Source organism: Triticum urartu, chromosome 6A (assembly GCF_056163025.1).
Source record: "Triticum urartu cultivar PI428250 chromosome 6A, HENAU_Tu73, whole genome shotgun sequence".
NCBI classification, from domain to species: domain Eukaryota; kingdom Viridiplantae; phylum Streptophyta; class Magnoliopsida; order Poales; family Poaceae; genus Triticum; species Triticum urartu.
In genome coordinates, this window is record NC_141878.1 from 46,641,934 (window position 1) to 46,663,098 (window position 21,165).

At 43.5% G+C, this 21,165-nt stretch overlaps 1 protein-coding gene across 1 annotated transcript; it reads right to left on the reverse strand.

Moving 5' to 3' along the window:
- Positions 1 to 14,765: 14,765 nt before the first annotated feature.
- Positions 14,766 to 20,812, reverse strand: LOC125517009 (putative F-box/kelch-repeat protein At1g15680). The gene is made up of 4 exons (XM_048682245.2): positions 20,797 to 20,812; positions 18,990 to 20,111; positions 17,450 to 17,549; positions 14,766 to 15,047 (listed from the first exon to the last, which is right to left on the reverse strand). Exons 1-3 carry the CDS (start codon positions 20,810 to 20,812, stop codon positions 17,497 to 17,499), a joined length of 1,191 nt encoding a protein of 396 aa, XP_048538202.1. The 3' UTR covers positions 14,766 to 15,047; positions 17,450 to 17,496.
- Positions 20,813 to 21,165: the final 353 nt, after the last annotated feature.

A 21,165-nucleotide genomic window follows, 5' to 3' on the forward strand; every position in this document is an offset into this window, starting at 1 on the left:
GAACTTTAATTTATCATGAACTTGGTCCTGGTAGTATTAGCATATCTATGTTGTAGATCAATAGCTCGCGTTTAGCTCCCCTGTTTTATTTTTGATATGTTCCTAGAGAAAATTAAGTTGAAAGATGTTAGTAGCAATGATGCGGATTGGATCCGTGATCTGAGGATTATCCTCATTGCTGCACAGAAGAATTATGTCCTTAATGCACCGCTAGGTGACAGACCTATTGCAGGAGTAGATGCAGACGTTATAAACGTTTGGCTAGCTCAATATGATGACTACTTGATAGTTTAGTGCACCATGCTTAACGGCTTAGAATCGGGACTTCAAAGACGTTTTGAATGTCGTGGACCATATGAGATGTTCCAGGAGTTGAAGTTAATATTTCAAGCAAATACCCGAGTTGAGAGATATGAAGTCTCCAACAAGTTCTATAGCTAAAAAGATGGAGGAGAATAGCTCAAGCAGTGAGCATGTACTCAGATTGTCTGGGTACTACAATCGCTTGAATCAAGTGGGAATTAATCTTCCAGATAAGATAGTGATTGACAGAATTCTCTAGTCGCCATCACCAAGTTAGTAGAAATTCGTGATGAACTATGATATGAAAGGGATAACGGAAACGATTCCCAAACTCTTCGTAATGCTGAAATCAACGAAGGTAGAAATCAAGAAAAATATCAAGTGTTGATGGTAGACAAGACCACTAGTTTCAAGAAAAGGGCAAAGGGAAGAAGGGGAACTTCAAGAAGAACGGCAAGCAAGTTGTTGCTCAAGTGAAGAAGTCCAAGTCTGGTCCTAAGCCTGAGACTAAGTGCTTCTACTGTAAAGGGACTGGTCACTGGAGGCGGAACTGCCCCAAGTATTTGGCAGATAAGAAGGATGGCAAAGTGAACAAAGGTATATTTGATATACAGATTATTGATGTGTATTTTACTAGCGTTCGTAGCAACCCCTCGGTATTTGATACTGGTTCAGTTGCTAAGAGTAGTAACTCGAAATGGGAGTTGCAGAATGAACATAGACTAGTTAAGGGTGAAGTGACGATGTGTGTTGGAAGTGGTTCCAAGATTGATATGATCATCATCGCACACTCCCTATACTTTTGGCATTAGTGTTGAACCTAAATAAGTGTTATTTGGTGTTTGCGTTGAGCATGAATATGATTTGATCATGTTTATTGCAATATGGTTATTCATTTAAGTAAGAGAATAAATTATTGTTCTGTTTACATGAATAAAACCTTATATGGTTACACACCCAATAAAAATGGTTCGTTGGATCTCGATCGTAGTGATACACATATTCGTAATATTGAAACCAAAAGATGCAAAATTAATAATGATAGTGCAACTTATTTGTGGCACTGCCGTTTAGGTCATATTGGTGTAAAGCGCATGAAGAAACTCCATGCTGATAGACTTTTGGAATCACTTGATTATGAATCACTTGATGCTTGTGAACCATGCCTCATGGGCAAGATGACTAAGACTCCGTTCTCCAAAACAATGGAGCGAGCAACTGACTTATTGGAAATAATACATACTGATGTATGCGGTCCGATGAGTGTTAAGGCTCACGGCAAGTATCGTTATTTTCTGACCTTCACAGATGATTTGAGAAGGTATGGGTATATCTACGTAATGAAACACAAGTCTGAAACAGTTGAAAAGTTCAAAGAATTTCAGAATGAAGTGGAGAATCATCGTAACAAAAATAAAAGTTTCTACGATATGATCGCAGAAGTAAAATATTTGAGTTACAAGTTTGGCCTTCAGTTAAAACAATGTGAAATAGTTTCACTACTCACGCCACCTGGAACACCACAGTGTAATGGTGTGTCCGAACATCGTAACCGTACTCTATTAGATATGGTGCGATCTATGATGTCTCTTACCAATTTACCACTATCGTTTTGGGGTTATGCATTAGAGACAGCTACATTCATGTTAAATAGGGCACCATCTAAATCCATTGAGACGACACCGTATGAACTATAGTTTGGCAAGAAACCTAAGCTGTCGTTTCTTAAAGTTTGAGGTTGCAATGCTTATGTGAAAAAGTTTCAACCTGATAAGCTCAAACCAAAACGGAGAAGTGCGTCTTCATAGGATACCCAAAAGAAAATGTTGGGTACACCTTCTATCACAGATCCGAAGGCAAGATATTCATTGCTGAGAATGGATCCTTTCTAGAGAAGGAGTTTCTCTCGAAAGAAGTGAGTGGGAGGAAAGTAGAACTTGATGAGGTAACTGTACCTGCTCCCTTATTGGAAAGTAGTTCATCACAGAAATCTGTTCCTGTGACTACTACACCAATTAGTGAGGAAGCTAATGATGATGATCATGTAACTTCAGATCAAGTTACTACCGAACCTCGTAGGTAAACCAGGGTGAGATCCGCACCAGAGTGGTACGGTAATCCTACTCTAGAGTTCATGTTACTTGACCATGACGAACCTATGAACTATGAGGAAGCGATGATGAGCCCAGATTCCGCGAAATGGCTTAAGGCCATGAAATCTGAGATGAGATCCATGTATAAGAAAACAAAGTATGGACTTTGATTGACTTGCCCAAAGATCGGCGAGCCATTGAGATTAAATGGATCTTCAAGAGGAAGACGGACGCTGATAGCATTGTTACTATCTACAAAGCTAGAATTGTCGCAAAAGGTTTTTGACAAGTTCAAGGTATTGACTACGATGAGAGTTTCTCACTCGTATCTATGCTTAAGTCTGTCCGAATCATGTTAGCAATTGCCGCATTTTATGAAATCTGGCAAATGGATAAACAAAACTGCATTCCTTAATGAATTTATTACAGAAGAGTTGTATATGATGCAACCAGAAGGTTTTTGTCAATCCTAAAGGTACTAACAAAATATGCAAGCTCCAGCAATCCATCTATGGACTGGTGCAAGCATCTCGGAGTTGGAATATACGCTTTGACAAGTTGATCAAAGCATATAGTTTTATACAGACTTGCGGTGAAGCCTGTATTTACAAGAAAGTGAGTGGGAGCACTACAGCATTTCTGATAAGTATATGTGAATGACATATTGTTGATCGGAGATAATGTAGAACTATTCTGCAAAGCATAAAGGAGTGTTTGAAAGGAGTTTTTCAAAGAAAGACCTCGGTGAAGCTGCTTACATATTAAGCATCAAGATCTATAGAGATAGATCAAGACGCTTGATAAAGTTTTTCAATGAGTACATACCTTGACAAGATTTTGAAGTAGTTCAAAATGGAACAGTCAAAGAAAGAGTTCTTGCCTGTGTTACAAGGTGTGAAGTTGAGTAAGACTCAAAGCCCGAACACGGCAGAAGATAGAAAGAGAATGAAAGTCATTCCCTATGCCTTGGCCATAGGTTCTATAAAGTATGCCATGCTGTGTACCAGACCTATTGTATACCCTGCCCTGAGTTTGGCAAGGGAGTACAATAGTGATCTAGGAAGTAGATCACTGGACATTGGTCAAAATTATCCTTAGTGGAATAAGGATATGTTTCTCGATTATGGAGGTGACAAAAGGTTCGTCGTAAAGGGTTACGTCGATGCAAGTTTTGACACTGATCCAGATGACTCAAAGTCTCAGTCTGGATACATATTGAAAGTGGGAGCAATTAGCTAGAGTAGCTCCGTGCAGAGCATTGTTGACATAGAAATTTGCAAAATACATACGGGTCTGAATGTGGCAGACCCGTTGACTAAACTTCCCTCACAAGCAAAACATGATCACACCTTAGTACTCTTTGGGTATTAATCACATAGCGAAACCCTTTGGGTGTTGGTCACATGTCGATGTGAACTATGGGTGTTAATCTCATGATGATGTGAACTATTGGTATTAAATCACATGGCGATGTGAACTAGATTATTGACTCTACTGCAAGTGGGAGACTGAAGGAAATATGCCCTAGAGGCAATAATAAAGTTATTATTTATTTCCTTATATCATGATAAATGTTTATTATTCATGCTAGAATTGTATTAACCGAAAACATAATACATGTGTGAATACATAGACAAACAGAGTGTCACTAGTATGCCTCTACTTGGCTAGATCGTTGATCAAAGATGGTTATGTTTCCTAACCATAGACATGAGTTGTCATTTGATTAACGGGATCACATCATTAGGAGAATGATGTGATTGACTTGACCCATTCCATTAGCTTAGCACTTGATCGTTTAGTTTGTTGCTATTGCTTTCTTCATGACTTATACATGTTCCTATGACTATGAGATTATGCAACTCCCGTTTACCGGAGGAACACTTTGTGTGCCACCAAACGTCACAACGTAACTGGGTGATTATAAAGGTGCTCTACAGGTGTCTCCGAAGGTACTTGTTGGGTGGCATATTTCGAGATTAGGATTTGTCACTCCGATTGTCGGAGAGGTATCTCTGGGCCCACTCGGTAATGCACATCACTATAAGCCTTGCAAGCATTGCAACTAATGAGTTAGTTGTGGGATGATGTATTACGGAATGAGTAAAGATACTTGCCGGTAATGAGATTGAACTAGGTATTGAGATACCGACGATCGAATCTCGGGCAAATAACATACCGATGACAAAGGGAACAATGTATGTAGTTATGCGGTCTAAACGATAAAGATCTTCGTAGAATATGTAGGAGCCAATATGAGCATCCAGGTTCCACTATTGGTTATTGACCGGAGACGTGTCTCGGTCATGTCTACATAGTTCTCGAACCCATAGGGTCCGCACGCTTAACGCTACAATGACATTTATATTATGAGTTTATATGTTTTGATATACCGAAGGAGTTCGGAGTCCCGGATGAGATCGGGGACATGACGAGGAGTCTCGAAATGGTCGAGACATAAAGATCGATATATTGGACGACTATATTCGGACTTCGGAAAGGTTCCGAGTGATTCGGGTATTTTTCGGAGTACCGGAGAGTTACGGGAATTTGCCGGGGAGTATATGGGCCTTATTGGGCCATACGGGAATAGAGGAGATAGGCCAAAAGGAAGGAGGCCTGCGCCCCCCCCCTCTGGTCCGAATTGGACAAGGGGTGCAGCCCACTTTTCCTTCTCCCTCTCCTCCTCTTTCCTTCACTCCTACTCCAACAAGGAAAGGAGGAGTCCTACTCCCGGTGGGACCTCCTCCTAGGCCGGCCGCCTCCCTCCTTGCTCCTTTATATACAGGGGCAGGGGGGCACCTCTAGACACACAAGTTGATCAAGTTGATCGTCTCTTAGCCGTGTGCGGTGCCCCCCTCCACCATAGTCCACCTCGATAATACTGTAGCGGTGCTTAGGCGAAGCCCTGCGTTGGTAGAACATCAAAATCGTCACCACGTCGTCGTGCTGACGAAACTCTCCCTCAACACTCAGCTGGATCGGAGTTCGAGGGATGTCATCGGGCTGAATGTGTGCTGAACTCGGAGGTGTCGTGCATTCGGTACTTGATCGGTCGGATCGTGAAGACGTACAACTACATCAACCGCGTTGTGCTAACGCTTCCGCTTTCGGTCTACGAGGGTACATGGACAACACTCTCCCCTCTCGTTGCCATGCATCACCATGATCTTGCGTGTGCGTAGGAAAATTTTGAAATTACTACGTTCCCCAACAGGTATCGCTCGACGACTTGGTGGAGCATGCGATATTTGTTGGACTGAATCACTCGGCGTGCTTACCCTCTAAGAAATTCCCTGGTTTGAGACCGAAATGCATCTATTTCTCAGCTCCCTGGGTGACAGAGACGTTTGATTTAGTTGCCCGTTGTCGTGGATGGGGAGGTGTAAGGTCATATGACATGGAAACAAGGGTCTTCGAGCATGCTTTTCCCTTTGAAGGGATGCCTAAAAGTTCAAGAATTCATGTTCCTTGAGAGGTCTGGATCACACCAAATATGTAATACTTCTGCAAATACAAGGGATTGTAGATTCTATACCGAACACATCGACACCATGATGAGAAATCAAGACATCTTCATAGTTCATAGAGATGATGTGGCTCCACTATGCAGAGATACATATGAAGCTACAGTCTGAATTGCAAAATGAAGTTCACTAGGGTACTTTTTTTTGAGGCAACGTCACAAGGCTTTATTAATTCGTCACAATGTTTACAGGGACGAAAGGTAGGTTCCCGGGATGGCCTAACCAGACACGGCGGCCACCACCGAGAGATAAAGCATGCCTCGCTAAGTTGTGAGCTTCATAATTGGAGCTCCTAAACTCATGTTTAAAATTACAAAACTCAAAAACTGAAGAGTGAGCTATTATTTCATGTACAATTGCACCGTAGCTCGCAAGATTGTCCTTCTATAAGTCTTCCACGACCACTTTGCAATCCGATGCAACTTCAACCCGCCTCAAATATAGATCATCTGCCAGTGCCAAGGCTTCTCTAATGGCTAGAGCTTCGAGGGTCGGTGGGTCTACAATGTTGCTGAAGCCACAAGTCGATGCGCCAATGAACATGCCTTCATGATTTCTACAAATCACTCCAATTGAGCTGAACCCTTGCCTGGACACAGCCGCATCAACGTTTATCTTGGCGTTCCCCGCTGACGAGGCCAACCACTCCCTTGTGTTCACGTGTCTCTGCGTCGTGACAACCGGGATTTTGGCATTGATCACCTGCAACTCCCCCAAGTAGCTAGATATGAAACTGTCGACCGAGTGAGGAGATTGGAAGATACTCTCATGAATGGCCTTCCTCCTGACTCCCCATATTGCCCAAAGAAACACCACCAAACGATCAAAATGCTCTTTTGTTAATATTTCATGTATATCAAAGAGCCAATCCTTCGGGTTCTCCTCTCCTCGTTCTATCATGTGTTGCACCAAATCCTCCGGAGCCAACGCCCATATACTCGCAGACATAGGACATGTAATCAGTGCATGCTTCCATGTGTCCACGGCTCCACAGAGTAAGCAAGAGTTTTCAGTTGACATATGAAGGTGATGCAAAACGGTCCCAGTTGGCATAGATTGTCGGGCCAATCGCCATAGAAACATCCTGAGTTTCGAGGGTACTTGGATATGCCAAATCATGGACCAGTTGTTGGTCTCACTGAACTCATATGAGGTGCCTCCCTCCTCATGCAACCATGCTTCCCTGTCGTGCTTAGTCTTGAGAATCATGTGATAGGCAGACCGAACACTGAATCTCCCCCTAGGGTCATGATGCCACGCCCAAAAATCATCAACACGACGCGTGCACAAAGGGATCTTGAGAATTGCCTCGGCGTCGAAGGTAGTGAAAACCGTTCGGACCAGGCCCTCATTCCAGCTAGCCAATGTGACATCAATGAGTTGTGATACTCTGTCCGGTGGATTTTGGACGAGAGCTGTTATAGGGCGCTTGTAATTGTCTCGCGGTATCTAGTTGTGTTGCCAAATGTTAGTGGATGCACCATCTCCTATTCTGTGCACCAAACCTTGTGATAATATGTCACGCCCGTCCAGTATCGCCCTCCATATCTGTGATGGGTGGGCTCCTAGCTCAGCCTGAAGTAGAGAGCCATTCGGAAAATATACTGCCTTGAGAATCTGAGCGCTGAGAGATGTACTGTCTGTGAGTGTACGCCATGCCTGCCTTGCTAACAATGCAAGATTGAAGATTTCCAAGTCACTAAACCCCAATCCTCCTAAGTGCTTCGGCAAAGTCATGGTATCCCATGCTACCCAGCTCGGCTTCCTCTTCCCTTGTTTTGAGCCCCACCAGAACTGACGAATGATCGATGTGATGCTATCACAAAGACCTCTTGGCAGACGGAAACATGCCATCGAGTAGACTGGGATCGCTTGTGCAACCAATTTAATCAAAATTTCCTTGCCAGCTGCAGATAATAACTTCTCCATCCAACCTTTAATCTTTTCCCAGACACTGTCTCGGAGATATTTGAACGTACCATTCTTCGAGTGACCAACATCTGTTGGCATACCCAGGTAGCGCTCACTCAATAATTCATTCTGGGCCTGCAAATTGTTCTTTATAGTCTCTCTCAACTGTGTCGGGCATCCCTTACTGAAGAAAATCGAAGATTTATCATTGTTAATCCTCTGCCCCGAAGCGTTACAGTAAATATCAAGTAGGTTTGACACCTGAACTGATCCTTCCCCACTAGTTTTGAATAGCAACAAGCTATCATCTGCAAACAGGAGATGGTTAACGGTAGGAGCCGTAGGAGCCACCTGAATACCTGTCGAAGACAACTGAGAACTTGATTTAAGGAGGCACGAGAGGCCCTCTGTTGCGATCAAGAACAAACAGGGGGATATCGGGTCTCCTTGTCGGATACCTCGTGTAGGCTTGAAAGATTCTAGCCTTTCTCCATTGAAGCACACAGAAAATGAAACTGAGGAAATCATGCGCATGACAATATCTATCCAGTGACCATCAAAACCCAATTTTGTCATGATACCTCGCAAATAGTCCCACTCTAATCTGTCATACGCCTTCATCATATCCAGTTTTAAAGCACAGACGTTGTTGGACTTTGATCTGGACCTCTTCATGAAGTGCAAACATTCATATGCGCAAATGATGTTATCAGTGATGAGCCTTCCGGGGACAAAAGCAGATTGCTCCTCCGATATTATGTCAGGTAATATCACTTTCAATCTATTGGCTATCACTTTTGAGGCTATTTTATACAAAACATTGCACAGGCTTATAGGACGAAATTGAGCAAGCACCGTAGGAGTAGTTACCTTTGGGATTAATACAAGCACGGTGTCATTGATGGATTCTGGGCTCTCCTCACCGCTTACAATTCTCAGCACTATGTTTGTTACCTCATCACCACAAACGTCCCAATGTCTCTGATAGAAGTGGGCAGGAAAACCGTCAGGCCCCGGCGCTTTGGTTGGGAACATTTGGAACAGAGCAGTCTTGACTTCCTACTTAGTGTATGGAGCACATAGTTCCATGTTCATTGCTGCTGTCACCTTGCGTGGCACGTGATTTAATACAGCGTCCATGTTTTGCACCCCCTCGGAGAGATACAAAGACTGATAAAAATCGTGAGCCAACGCCTTTAGCTCTCCAGGATCGGATATCTCCACTCCCAATGAATTCTGAAGCACCTTGATCATATTTTTCTTCCTCCTGAGACTGGCTCGCAGATGAAAAAAAATTGTGTTTTTGTCTCCCGCTGAAAGCCACTCAATTCTCGCCCTCTGACGCCACATAATTTCTTCTCTATGATACATCTCGATCAACCTCTCGTTGATCTTAAGCTCTGCATGTGAGGGGCCTGTCCTCAAGGGATCGTTCTTTAGTTCATCCAAAGATTTCTTCAAAGATTTTATCTCTTTTCTCACACTTCCAAACGTGTCACGGCTCCACCTTCCCAGGTCGCTTGCAAGGTTCTATAGTTTCTGACGCAGCTCATCCACTGTCGAGCATGGCGGGCTTGCACCCCATCCCTGGTTTATTACATCTCGAAAACTGTCATGTCTCTCCCACATTGTTTCATATCTAAAAGGACAATTGACTCGATCGTTGGTCCCGGCATCCGGATTCAGCAGCAATGGAGAGTGATCCGAAGTGACTCCCGTCAAGTGTGTTACCGATGCCAAGGGAAATGTTGACAGCCAATCAAAATTCACTAGAGCTCGGTCAAGTCTACATCGTGTGTAAGTTCCTCCCATTACTTTCTTCTCGAAGGTCCAAAAATTACCTTTGTAGCCTAAGTCGAGCAGCATGCAAACATCTAAAACATCACGAAAAGCTTGGATTTGAGCATTACTCCGCTGTCCAATACCATGATGTTCATCTGGACGCAAAACTTCGTTGAAATCACCCAAACAGAGCCAAGGAAGGGTGCTCAAAGTACTGACGTTTTTCAGAGTTGTCCAGGTTTGATGCCTCAAGTGTGTCTGCGCCTCCCCGTATACACATGTCATCCTCCACTGCTCTTTGCCTGGTTCCTCGACGGATACATCTAGATGATAATCAGAATAACCAAGAATTTCAACATTTATTAAATTGTTCCAAAACAAACCTATTCCTCCACTTCTTCCTCTACTGATCACAGCATAAGCGCTATCAAAACCCAACGTGCCAGCTAATGCTTCTACCCTACCACTTTCCAACTGTGTTTCAACAATGCATAAAAGGGTAGGGGCAAATTGCCTCGCGAAATCACGAAGATCTCAAACTGTCGCGGCTTTGCCCGCACCGCGACAGTTCCAACAGAAAATATTCATTGGGCTCGGCAGCGCCCCTCGAAGGAGCCCGCCAATGAAGAGACGATCCTGCCAAGACCGGCACTGTTTTCCAAATCATCCTCCCCTGCATCTGTACTCATCTTGGTCCTCTTTTGGTCCTGTTTACTGCTCGGACTAGCTGGAACCGTTGAGGGAGCTGGAAGCGAGAGCATCGCTCCCTGGCTTGTGTCGCTCGTTGCATTGTTCCCCGGCTGTATCACATGTTGTGTTTGGGCCGGCGCTCTCTTTCTGTTATTGTCTGCATCATTCATAACCGTATCTGACGCACTGCCAAAACCCTCTTTCCCGTCGCCGCCCTTATCATGATCATAGCGCGGCTCGGTTGCACGACCAGCACGACCTCCTCTCCGGCCGCCTCTACGGCCTCGACCACCTCCCGGCCCCTGTCCGGTTCTGAAAACCCAAGAAGCACGCAAATCTTTGAAAACCAAGGATGACGGAGGGTGGATTCCATTGCCATGTTCTTTGAACTGATGTCCAAGCATACCACAAACCGCACACCAATCGGGAGTTTCTCATATTTTAGCCTATATATTTGACGCTTCCCATCCCTTATCATCGACACAACATTCTTCAGCGGCTTGTCGACATTGATCCTGATCCATACACGATGGAAATTGCCCGTGAAATCTTGTGACTGTGGCTCGGCATATAAGACTTCTCCGACTTTTGCTGCTAAAGATGGCACAAGATGAGCGTATAAGGGTGGTACATCATGGATCTGCAACCAAATCTCAATTGTATCCAACAAAACCGTTGATGGTTTAGCCAATCCATCATACGGTTTGATAATAACAGCATCCCCTCGAAAGTGCCATGGACCATCACGTGTTACTCTCTCCCAATCACCCAAGCAAGAGAACTGCACCGTGTATAGATTATCTTCCAAAGGCTTGAACTGCACCTCCTGAGCAAGATCCCAAGCGGCCCTCATGTTTTTGAAAAACCAATATTGGCTATAGGTCTTTGGCGAGTGAACCCTAGTGAGAGCAATCCACTGTGCCGCCTCTACCGGGGCCTCTTTTTCATCAAACACCACGTCATCTAGATCCTCCTCCCGAAGACCTAGTTCCTTCATCAGTGCCGTCACATCATCCGGATCCGTAGGTCCTGAACGCAACCCCGATGCTCCGTCTGACGCCATTACTCCTCGAACCCTAACCCGATCAACAATGAAACCGGGCCTCTGCAGGAACCCTAGGCACCTCCCACTCCCCCGCCCCACCCAGGACCGAAGAGACTAGCAGCTCTCGATCGTCAGAGGAGGACCAGGGAGGAGTACGGGGGCAGGGAAGGCAAAGTCTCAACGGCGGCGATCGGAATCGCCCCGAGAGGAAGAAACCCTGGCTACAGCAGGGAAACCCTGCTGCTTCCAACTGTTCTTTTTTTTTGCGGGCAAATCAGAGAGCTTTATTCAGATAAACGCATTCCCCGGACAGTCAGCCAGAAGGCTGGTCATAAGGAAGCTAGGGGATTCAGCAAGCCAAGTTTCGGTCACATTCAAAGTGCACGCATGTTTTGCACAAAGATGTGCCGGCACATTAGCTGCCCTGTGTACATGATCAATATCAAAGGAAGTGAAAAAACTAATAAGCTCTCCTATTTCTAACAAGATCGGAGCCACAATAGAACGGGAATTGTGGCGAGTTTTCCATAGCGTCACCAGCTCCAAACAGTCAACCTCTATTATCACATGCCGGAAGCCTCGAAGTGTAGCAAAAAGAACTCCTTCTCGCAGCGAAAAGGCCTAAATGATGAGGGGATCAGACACCCCTAAATATGGTTTACTCCATGCTCCCAGAAACGCATTAGACGAACGGGCGACTCTACCTGCACCCCCTCGTCCTTCTGCCAAATTCAGCGCTCCATCTGTATTGATTTTAACAACACCCACATCAGGTGGACACCATCCAAAGCCCGGCAGGACCAAAGCCTCCTTCCTAGGAAGCTGTAACAAAGCTATCGCTTCTTTTGTTGCTCGCATGGTTGAGACTGGATCCCGTCCTATCTCCCATGTTTAATCCGATTTCTGGAATGCCATATAGACCACATAATAGTTGTGATCTTAGCCCGGTCATCCACAGTGAAAATTGGGCCACATGTGATATCACGTGCCCATGAATCCTGAGAGAGGTTTGGTAGTCGGAGATTGAACCATGCACATGCCTCCTCCCAGAATGGACGAGCATGTGGGCAGGAGATGAGAGCATGTTGCAGGTCTTCTTCCCCAGACCCACACACTTTGCAGCTACTGATATCTGCAATATGATGATACTTGAGCGTACTTTCATCAGGCAAAATCCCCCTAAGCACTCTCCACCAGAACACTCTAACTTTTGGAATCACATTTAGTTTCCATAGGGCTTTCCACATCTGCTTATCAGTCTCTGAGGTCTCGGTAGCCGTCCCTTCTTCCAGAGCGAAACGCTCTTTCTGAGTCACTAGAGCACGGTACGCCGTCTTAACAGTGTAGTTACCCGATCTGTCAAACGCCCACGCAGGGAAATCATGTCCCCCTCCTTGCCGAATTGGTATGTTCAAAATGGCAGCCGCATTGGAGGCAACAAAAATATCCTGAATCAATTCCTGTCGCCACGTCCAGTTAGCCGTGTCTATCAAATCAGACACCTTCTCTACACCTGTGTTTACTGGTCTTGAGATAGGAGTCATAGTGATCGTACCTGGAATCCACTTATCAGTCCACACTGATATGGTAGAGCCATCTCCTACACGTGTAATCAAACCAACTTTAAGGGCATCTCTTCCCGCAATAATGGCTCTCCAAGTAGCCGAAGCCGTCTTTGGTGTCGTTGCTTGCATGAAATCAGAATCTGGGAAATATCGCCCCTTTAGAACTCTTGCACACACAGAGTTTGGATTTGTTAAAAAACGCCATCCGTGTTTGCCCAACATTGCAAGATTGAACTGCTGCAAATCTCTGAACCCCATACCCCCATTACACTTGGGTGTAGCTAACTCTTTCCAAGAAACCCAGTGCATCGATCTTTTGTCAAGTGAACTACTCCAAAAATATTTCGCCATGGGAGAAGTTAAACTCTTTCGAACCTTCTTGTTCAACAAAAAAGTACTCATTGGGTACGTCGGAATAGCTTGTATGACTGATTTCAGAAGTGTCTCGCGTCCAGCACATGCTAAGAGCTTCTCCGACCACCCTTGGATTTTACCACGAGCTCTCTCTCCCAAATGATCAAAAGTCCCGCTTGTGATGCGCCCCACAGCAGTGGGCAAACCCAAATACTTCTCGCTGAAAGCCTCCACTTGAATATTCAAAGAAGCCTTCATCGCAATCTTAACAGAATCAGGTGTGTTAGTAGAAAAGAAAATGGAACTTTTGTCACAATTAACACGCTGACATGAAGCGTCACCGTATATTCTCAGAATCTCATTCAATCTTAGAGCACTTTCATCCTTTGCATTAATGAAAATCAAACTATCATCTGCAGACAGCAAATGAGTGACCCAAGGAGATCGATAGCTAACACGCAATCCCCGGTCAACAGTACCTCCATTGTAGCTCTTGAGCAATGAGGAAAAACCTTCCCCGCAAAGCAGGAATAAATAAGGCGAAATAGGATCGCCTTGTCGAAGTCCTTTGGTAGGAGTGAAGCACGGCAGGAGCTCACCATTTACCCGGACAGAGAAATGTACAGAGGTCACACACTTCATAATTAGCCTGACGAAAATCATGCTGAAACCAAGTTTGATTAGTATAGCTTCCAAGTAATGCCACTCGACACGATCGTAGGCCTTCATCATATCTAGCTTGACTGCGCAAGAGTAATTTTTTCCCTTCTTCCTCCTCTTCATAGTGTGCACACTTTCATATGCCACTAGGACATTATCAGTGATCAGGCGACCGGGAACAATCACTAGGGTACTAATGCATAGTGCATCTGACCTCCATATTGCAAAATACATACACCTCGATAGGGCCTTGAAATTTTGGGTCGGACCAATCTCCCAATGGGTGACATCGACCCAATGGACCCAATAGGTAACGGCTGAATGTACAAATTGGATGCTCCATGCTTCTGCTTAAGATATCTCTTGGATGTAAGTAATTAAACGAGTCATGCATGCACGTCAAGAATCAGTTGGTGTGGTATAGAATTTGTATTCTCAGCTCTGAATCCGCATCAGAGCTGAAAGTTAACTATGTATCTCTGAATGTTTCAGACTTGACCTGTCCTTACAACCAAGTCAAATGGGAAGCTACATCTACATATAGGAAGCATTTAAAGATCAAATCAAATCAGAGCTGAATGTTAACAAACAACAATTTCATAACAAGCTACCAATATGCTTTCATCTTGATCCGTGTGCATGATCAGATTGTGGTGTGTAATGCGACCGTGTGTAATGTAACTGGGCTTCACCTGGGCCGAGCACTGCAATTTTTATCCCGGAATCTAAAAAATAAAGGCGGTTATCAATGTGCAGAAGCTAATCCATATGACTAAAATAGTTCAAACATAACATAACTCATCTGATTCCACGTGTCTGAAGAAAGAAAGCAGAATAACTGAACGTTCATTACTGAGACTGAGAAGCGGATAAAAATTCAGCACACACACATGGGACATCACGGGTCTAATTCATCCAAGCAAGTCACTGTGTCTTCATGCCAATTAACTAACTTTTACAGAAAATACATTACATGCGTGAATTAACATGATGTTCAGATTACATTATAGTCATGAGCGAACAAAATGTTCAAATTAATTCCTACAAGTCCACTACAGCGAACCTACAGCAAACAAGCCGTCTGCATCTCAGCCACCAGAACGGTAACTCCAGGTACCTGCAGAGCAACCAACATCATCAGCCAAACACCGAGACCAATATGTAAATTTTTATTGAAGCTGCTACAGCGGACAAAAGCCGGCCTAAAACATTTTCACTTCCATAAAACAAGATTGAGATACAACACAGTAGCTACAGCACGTAGCACCCAACATACACAAGTGACAGGGAACAACAGAGGAACAACCAGAAACGAGCTACGACAAGCAGCGAACACCAAGAATTTAGCACCCATCACCACTGGGCAGATCGCGAAGAGCGGGAACCACCATCACAAATAGAGGGAACCAGAGCACTATGCAATGCAACAAAACCTCAGGCGCCTTCAAAGGGCACTAAACACCAAGACCTCACCACCGCCATGAGACCCCAAGAGATAGGTCAACCATCAGCACCACGATGACCAAGGCATCGGTCGCCGCCACAGATCATTCCACCGCACAAGAGAAGGATCTGAGGCTTTCGCCCAGAGCACAGGAAAGGGCGGGCAACGGTAGCTCCCCAATGACGCCTCCATGAAGGGAAGCGGCTCCCGAAGGCGTCACCATCGACGTTGCCGACGAGGTTGGCACTAGGCTTTCGCCTGAGGCATCCCAGGCCCAGTCATCTCACAACTTTGGTATGACTTAGGTAGTTAGCATTCCTTAATTATCACTGTGGAACTAGTGCCAAAAGCACAAAGCTGAATCTTCTCAGCATTACTGGACAAAACCAACAATAGAAATTGCGAACATCAATAAGACAGTGGTTTGTTGAAAATAAATAAGTAATTTTGTACTGGTATGCCTTCTATTGTTAACATATCCTCAAGTTTCTTGCTTTGACTAAAGGAGAAGCTACATGATCAGTGGCCTTGGAGTCAAACACTGAACAGCCTACCTTATGAGATAGTTTGAAACATTATGTTATGATGTGCATGTGGATATGACTGACTATGAGGAGCTCATGTAATAGTAAACAGAAACATTTGATTTTTATCTGATTGGCATATATGTTGATACTACTTTGGTCCAAAACTCCAAATAGAAGTCCATTTTTATAAGACTATGCACAGCATAAAAGGCAAAACTTTAACCATTAGTCTTGATGATAATATGATATAAAACATGAAGAAGTGCAATTTTGTTGAAAGCACTTTTGGTGATGAATCTAGCCATGTAATTTTTATATCATGTGTTCAATAAAATTTATTAAGCACCTGTGGTAACTAAAACAGAAGAAATCAGACTGCACATAAACCATGTAATAATCTGTTTGGATTAGACAAGCTATATTGTAGGCTAATGGCCAAATGACCAATTACGTGTGTGCAGCTAGACAGACAAACTAATACTCCCTCCGTCCCAAAATAAGTGTCTCAACCTTACAAAGTTGTACTAAGGTTGAGACACTTATTTTGGGATGGAGGGAGTATATGTTGAGAAAATATTTAAGCAAGCAGGCTAAATAGCATAATTGTCCATAAGAAATTAGTAATGCAGGAAAAACGACAAATAGTAGTATAAGATCTAATGAGGACATACTCTTGGAGTATTGTGACAGTCTAAAATGTAGCACTAGGCATTATAACATTCCTAAATGAGCAGCAAGGTTAAATGGCATAGCTATAAGCCTGCATAACCAAAGGAATTCAAAACCAAATGCTAAGAGATTTTTAGTTATCAATAAACTGTGTAGATGGATAATATATAAATCAAAACTGAGGACTTGATAGATCCATGAACACATAAAGAATTTAAAAATCAAAAGGTAATGTACCAACCAGTAAAAGTAAGACCAGAAAATGTTGAAGAAGCATAGTACTACTCCCTCCGTCCGAAAATACTTGTCATCAAAATGGATAAAAAGAGATGTATCTAAAACTAATATATGTCTAGATACATCCCCTTCTATTCATTTTGATGACAACTATTTCTGGACGGAGGGAGTACTACTTAGCATTGCATTCTCATCTATGAGGAGGCACGAACACAGCAATAAGGAATGGGAAAGGGAAAGGGTCCCAAGTCAACTGTCATCTGGGAAGCTAGAGGGAGATAAGCGCTTGCATTATCAGAAGGAACTAGAGAACTAAGGATGAAGTAAACCCGCAACAAGGCAGTATGATAGAAGGGAGGGCAAGCTAAAAAGCAAATCCAGTAGCTGGGTAAAGGCACATTACGAAGCGGATGGAAAGCTGCTGGGGAAGGGATGAGGAAGCAGCACATACAGAAGAGATCCAGGAAGCAGACTGCCATGAGAGCATGACAGGAGGTAGCCAGGTGAGGAACGGTTTAGTAAAGCCTCGTATGGAGAATCTTGGGAGTCCTCTCTTTACATTTGGTACTTGTAGAAGTAGCATCTTTTACAACAAAAGTAACATTTCAGATACATCAACTTACATGCAGAAGATAAGCTTACCTGATCAACCAATATATCATGATAGTGTATCTGATCAGCCAGTCACCTTAAGCATTGTTCAAAAGTTCAGCTCGACCATGTTCACCTCCAACATCTGTTTCTAGAAGGATAATAAGTCAAATAACCAATTATATTCCAAAAGAAAACGAGTAGATATGAGAAGACATCAAGGAGATATTCAGATAAACCTATGGGTGTAATTTTAGAAAGGAAAAAAAAATTGGGTTAAACAACATTAGGAATGGGTAGACAAAACCACACTTCTGGTCAACTTCGAGGAATATCCCTCAAAACAGCATTATATTCATAAATAACATAAAAATGAAGAACATGCAGCCTCAGACAATTGGCTAATCAGAAAAGATAAGTTATCTAGAATTACTCATTTCACGCCATATCAAACATAACAGATATGCTCATACTAATACATCCTAGCAACAGAAGTGATCATGAAAATTCAGATTAAGATTATATTAGTAAATGAATCTAGGCTGAAAATATGAAATGAACTCTTTTTTTTTTAAATGCTGGTGCCAATGGACTTGCCACTCACAGCAGGACTCGCCTCCAAGTGATAAAATCCTCAATTGTTTCGTAAATTTGAAAACAAGTCATTATTATTGATTTACAAACATTAGAAGATTAGCAGGGATAACAATATTCAATGACGAAACTGTACGTAGCATTAAGCTTCCAACTGCATGTATTAAGCTATATACATTTGACATTCCTAAATTTGAAACCCTTTCATTTTTGTGGATTTACAAATATTAGAAGATCAGCAGGGTTAACAATATTGAATGACCGAACTGTAACTAGCATTAAGCTTCCAACTGCATGTATTAAGCTATATACATTTGACATTCTAGTTTTCATGTCGTTATCTTCAACTTCCAGCTGTTATGTAGTATCTCATCGTGAGGGGAAAAAACTGCACTGCAGCTATGCACTACCACTACCATATAATGTTCTTGCATATGTGAATAGGCAGGCAAAAATGACATTTAGTTCAATTATTATACGGATAATTTTCAACTTGGTGTTACCTGTTTTATTCTATGGATCTTCATATGCTAAAATTGCAAACAGAAAGCCTGCTAGACTTAAAATCCAATGATAGTAACAATTGTACAATAGTAGTAGTAATAATAATAGTGTCAGAATATTCGAAAGAATGTTGCTACTTTTTCTCGACAAAGAAGGAATCCCCAATCCCCCTCAGCTTCAATCACAATAATCACGCCACACTAGAACAATGATAACCTGCCACCTGGCTACATAAAAACTGGTGACATGTAGTACTGTACTAGATACCGCTGACAAATACTTTGTCCAACTCAGAAGCATTACATAGAATGCCACCACAGAACAATAGCGCTACATAATGAAGAGATCATGAAGCAGAAATATAAATAACCGATATGACACTACTTAGAATTATTAGCTTAGTACCAAAGGATGTGAACAACATTCCATCAACCAATTATCCAAAAAATAACCTGTTTTTGTCATGCCCACATTGTGAAAGGCATGCTATTACCTGCAGTATACACACTTTCAAATGGATGGTAGTGAGATTTTCTTTTGGTTTCAGATAGCTTTTTGAACTGCAATGAGTGAAGCTGGAGTGCAAAGAGGCCGATAAATGTCCCCAGGAACACCATCCTGTTTTCCTCAGCAAACCCAAGTATCATAATGCTGCCCTTCTCTGGATTAAGGGAAAGTAGCTTGTCCAATTCAATAGTTTTTTCCAGCCCCCATGAGGCAACACCGTCGAAATGAATCTTCCGCTTCCATAATTGCAGGGTGAAGTCTGTCAGCATGAGGAAACCCAGCCCACCACTATCTGCCCTTATAACCGTGATGTGACCTTCATACTTATACACATCCTCGGGCATCCGTATTACAGCCAGACTCTGCCTCTGAAGATCAAATTCAAGGATGCTTGATGAATCATCAGTAAGAGTCCAGTAAAGAGAGTCCCCGAGAAGCATTGCGGGCGCTTCCATAATTGTGATGCCAAATAAGTAGATATGAAGGTTTGACTGGGAGTCGAGGTCGGACGGAATGGGTGTCGAGATGAGGTTACCCCACGCGCCGGTCTCCGACGAGTAAAAGCAGGCGAGCGCTGCTTGTCGACGATGCAGATCGAGTCTGCGTGTTGCTACACAGACCACCTGGAAGTGATGGGTGTCTCCCGCAGCACGAAGCACCGCCCCGTTGATCAGCACCACCTCTTCCGTGTCGAATAGCGCGGGGATGGCTAGGTGGTACTGGTCGCCGGTGATGGTGTCCCACACGAGGAATCGGTGGTGCCGCGTCTTGTCGGCGATGAGCACGAGGCCATGGCGGCAGTTGAGTAGCTTAAAGCCGTTATAGTGGCCGGACTGGAAAGAGAGGCGGCCAGGAGGGACACGGTTGGGGGCCTTGAGAGCAGGTAGAAAGGAGATACCGTGAGGTTCTTGGACGAAGCAACCGAGGAGGGGAGGGCTGCGGCGGTGGTGGATCTGGAAGCGGCGGAGGAAGCCGGGGTCGGAGACGAGGCGGCGCCAACGCTTGCAGACGAGGGAGGCGCGGGGGAGGGAGGAGGGCTGCGGCGGGAGGCGGAGGAGGATCTCGGGGAGTAGGTTTTCGTCATCCAGCGGCGGCTGCTCATCTCGCCCTAGTCACTGACGCGATGGGGGATCTGGTGAAATAAAGAGCAGGCCGTGTAACAGAGAAGAAGAAGTCGTCAAGGGCCCAGAACTGGGCTGGACACAAAAGCCCACGTTGGGTGCTAATTTATGATTTCGAGCCCAGTAGCCGAACGTATAAAAAAACACCTCTTAAACTGGTTTCGGAGGGCTGTTTTGCAGACGGCAAATAATTTCTTTGATTCTTTTGTTGCTGCCTCTCACCACATAATTGCTTCTTTCTTCGCCCATTTTCTCTTGTTATATGTTTCTTCTTATGACATAGAGGAAAGAAGAATCGTTCTGATGACTGTTATCCTCATAGTGTCCGATTTGCAGTGCAACAACACACAATGAGAAATGAAGTTATGATTGTTGGAAATTATATAGGCTATCCTCTAGTTTCTTTGTTTTTCTGTGGTACCGTTCACAATGCATAATAAGGCTAGTGAGCATGGACATATTTACAGACTCTATTTTTAGGGTTTTTTTTAATATTATTACCATCAGTTCTCGAAAAATTCTTATGATTCCTGAGCAATGTCACCAACCACAATCAGGCACGCCAGTTTTCAAGTCTAGCACATATGTGTAAGTCATATATTCCATGATAAGATTGTATGTATAAGATCAATTTTCAATGTAATCATGTGGTCAACAGTCTGCAAAACAAACCCAACTCTTTCGCCATGTGCTATCTTAGGAAAAACATTGCATCTATAAAACATTTCAGTAGACTCGACCATAATAAATTCCTCTATTTGTATTCCAGCATAGTCGTCCTTAACACATGAAGTATTACTTCCTCGAGTGAAACTCCACATCAACGACTCCCCTTCACATACATCAATAATAAGAATAATTCCACATTGAGTTAAGTGAGAAGGCTAGTATTCTTTTACCAGCATTGTTGAATATTGAGCGATGTTTTAAATAGCACTTTGTAGCATTTGGAGGGGCATGTGTGTTATAGGACAATTTAGCGCATAAACGCTTCCGCCACTATTTGTCATACTCACTATTTACATCTTTGACATTGGGAAA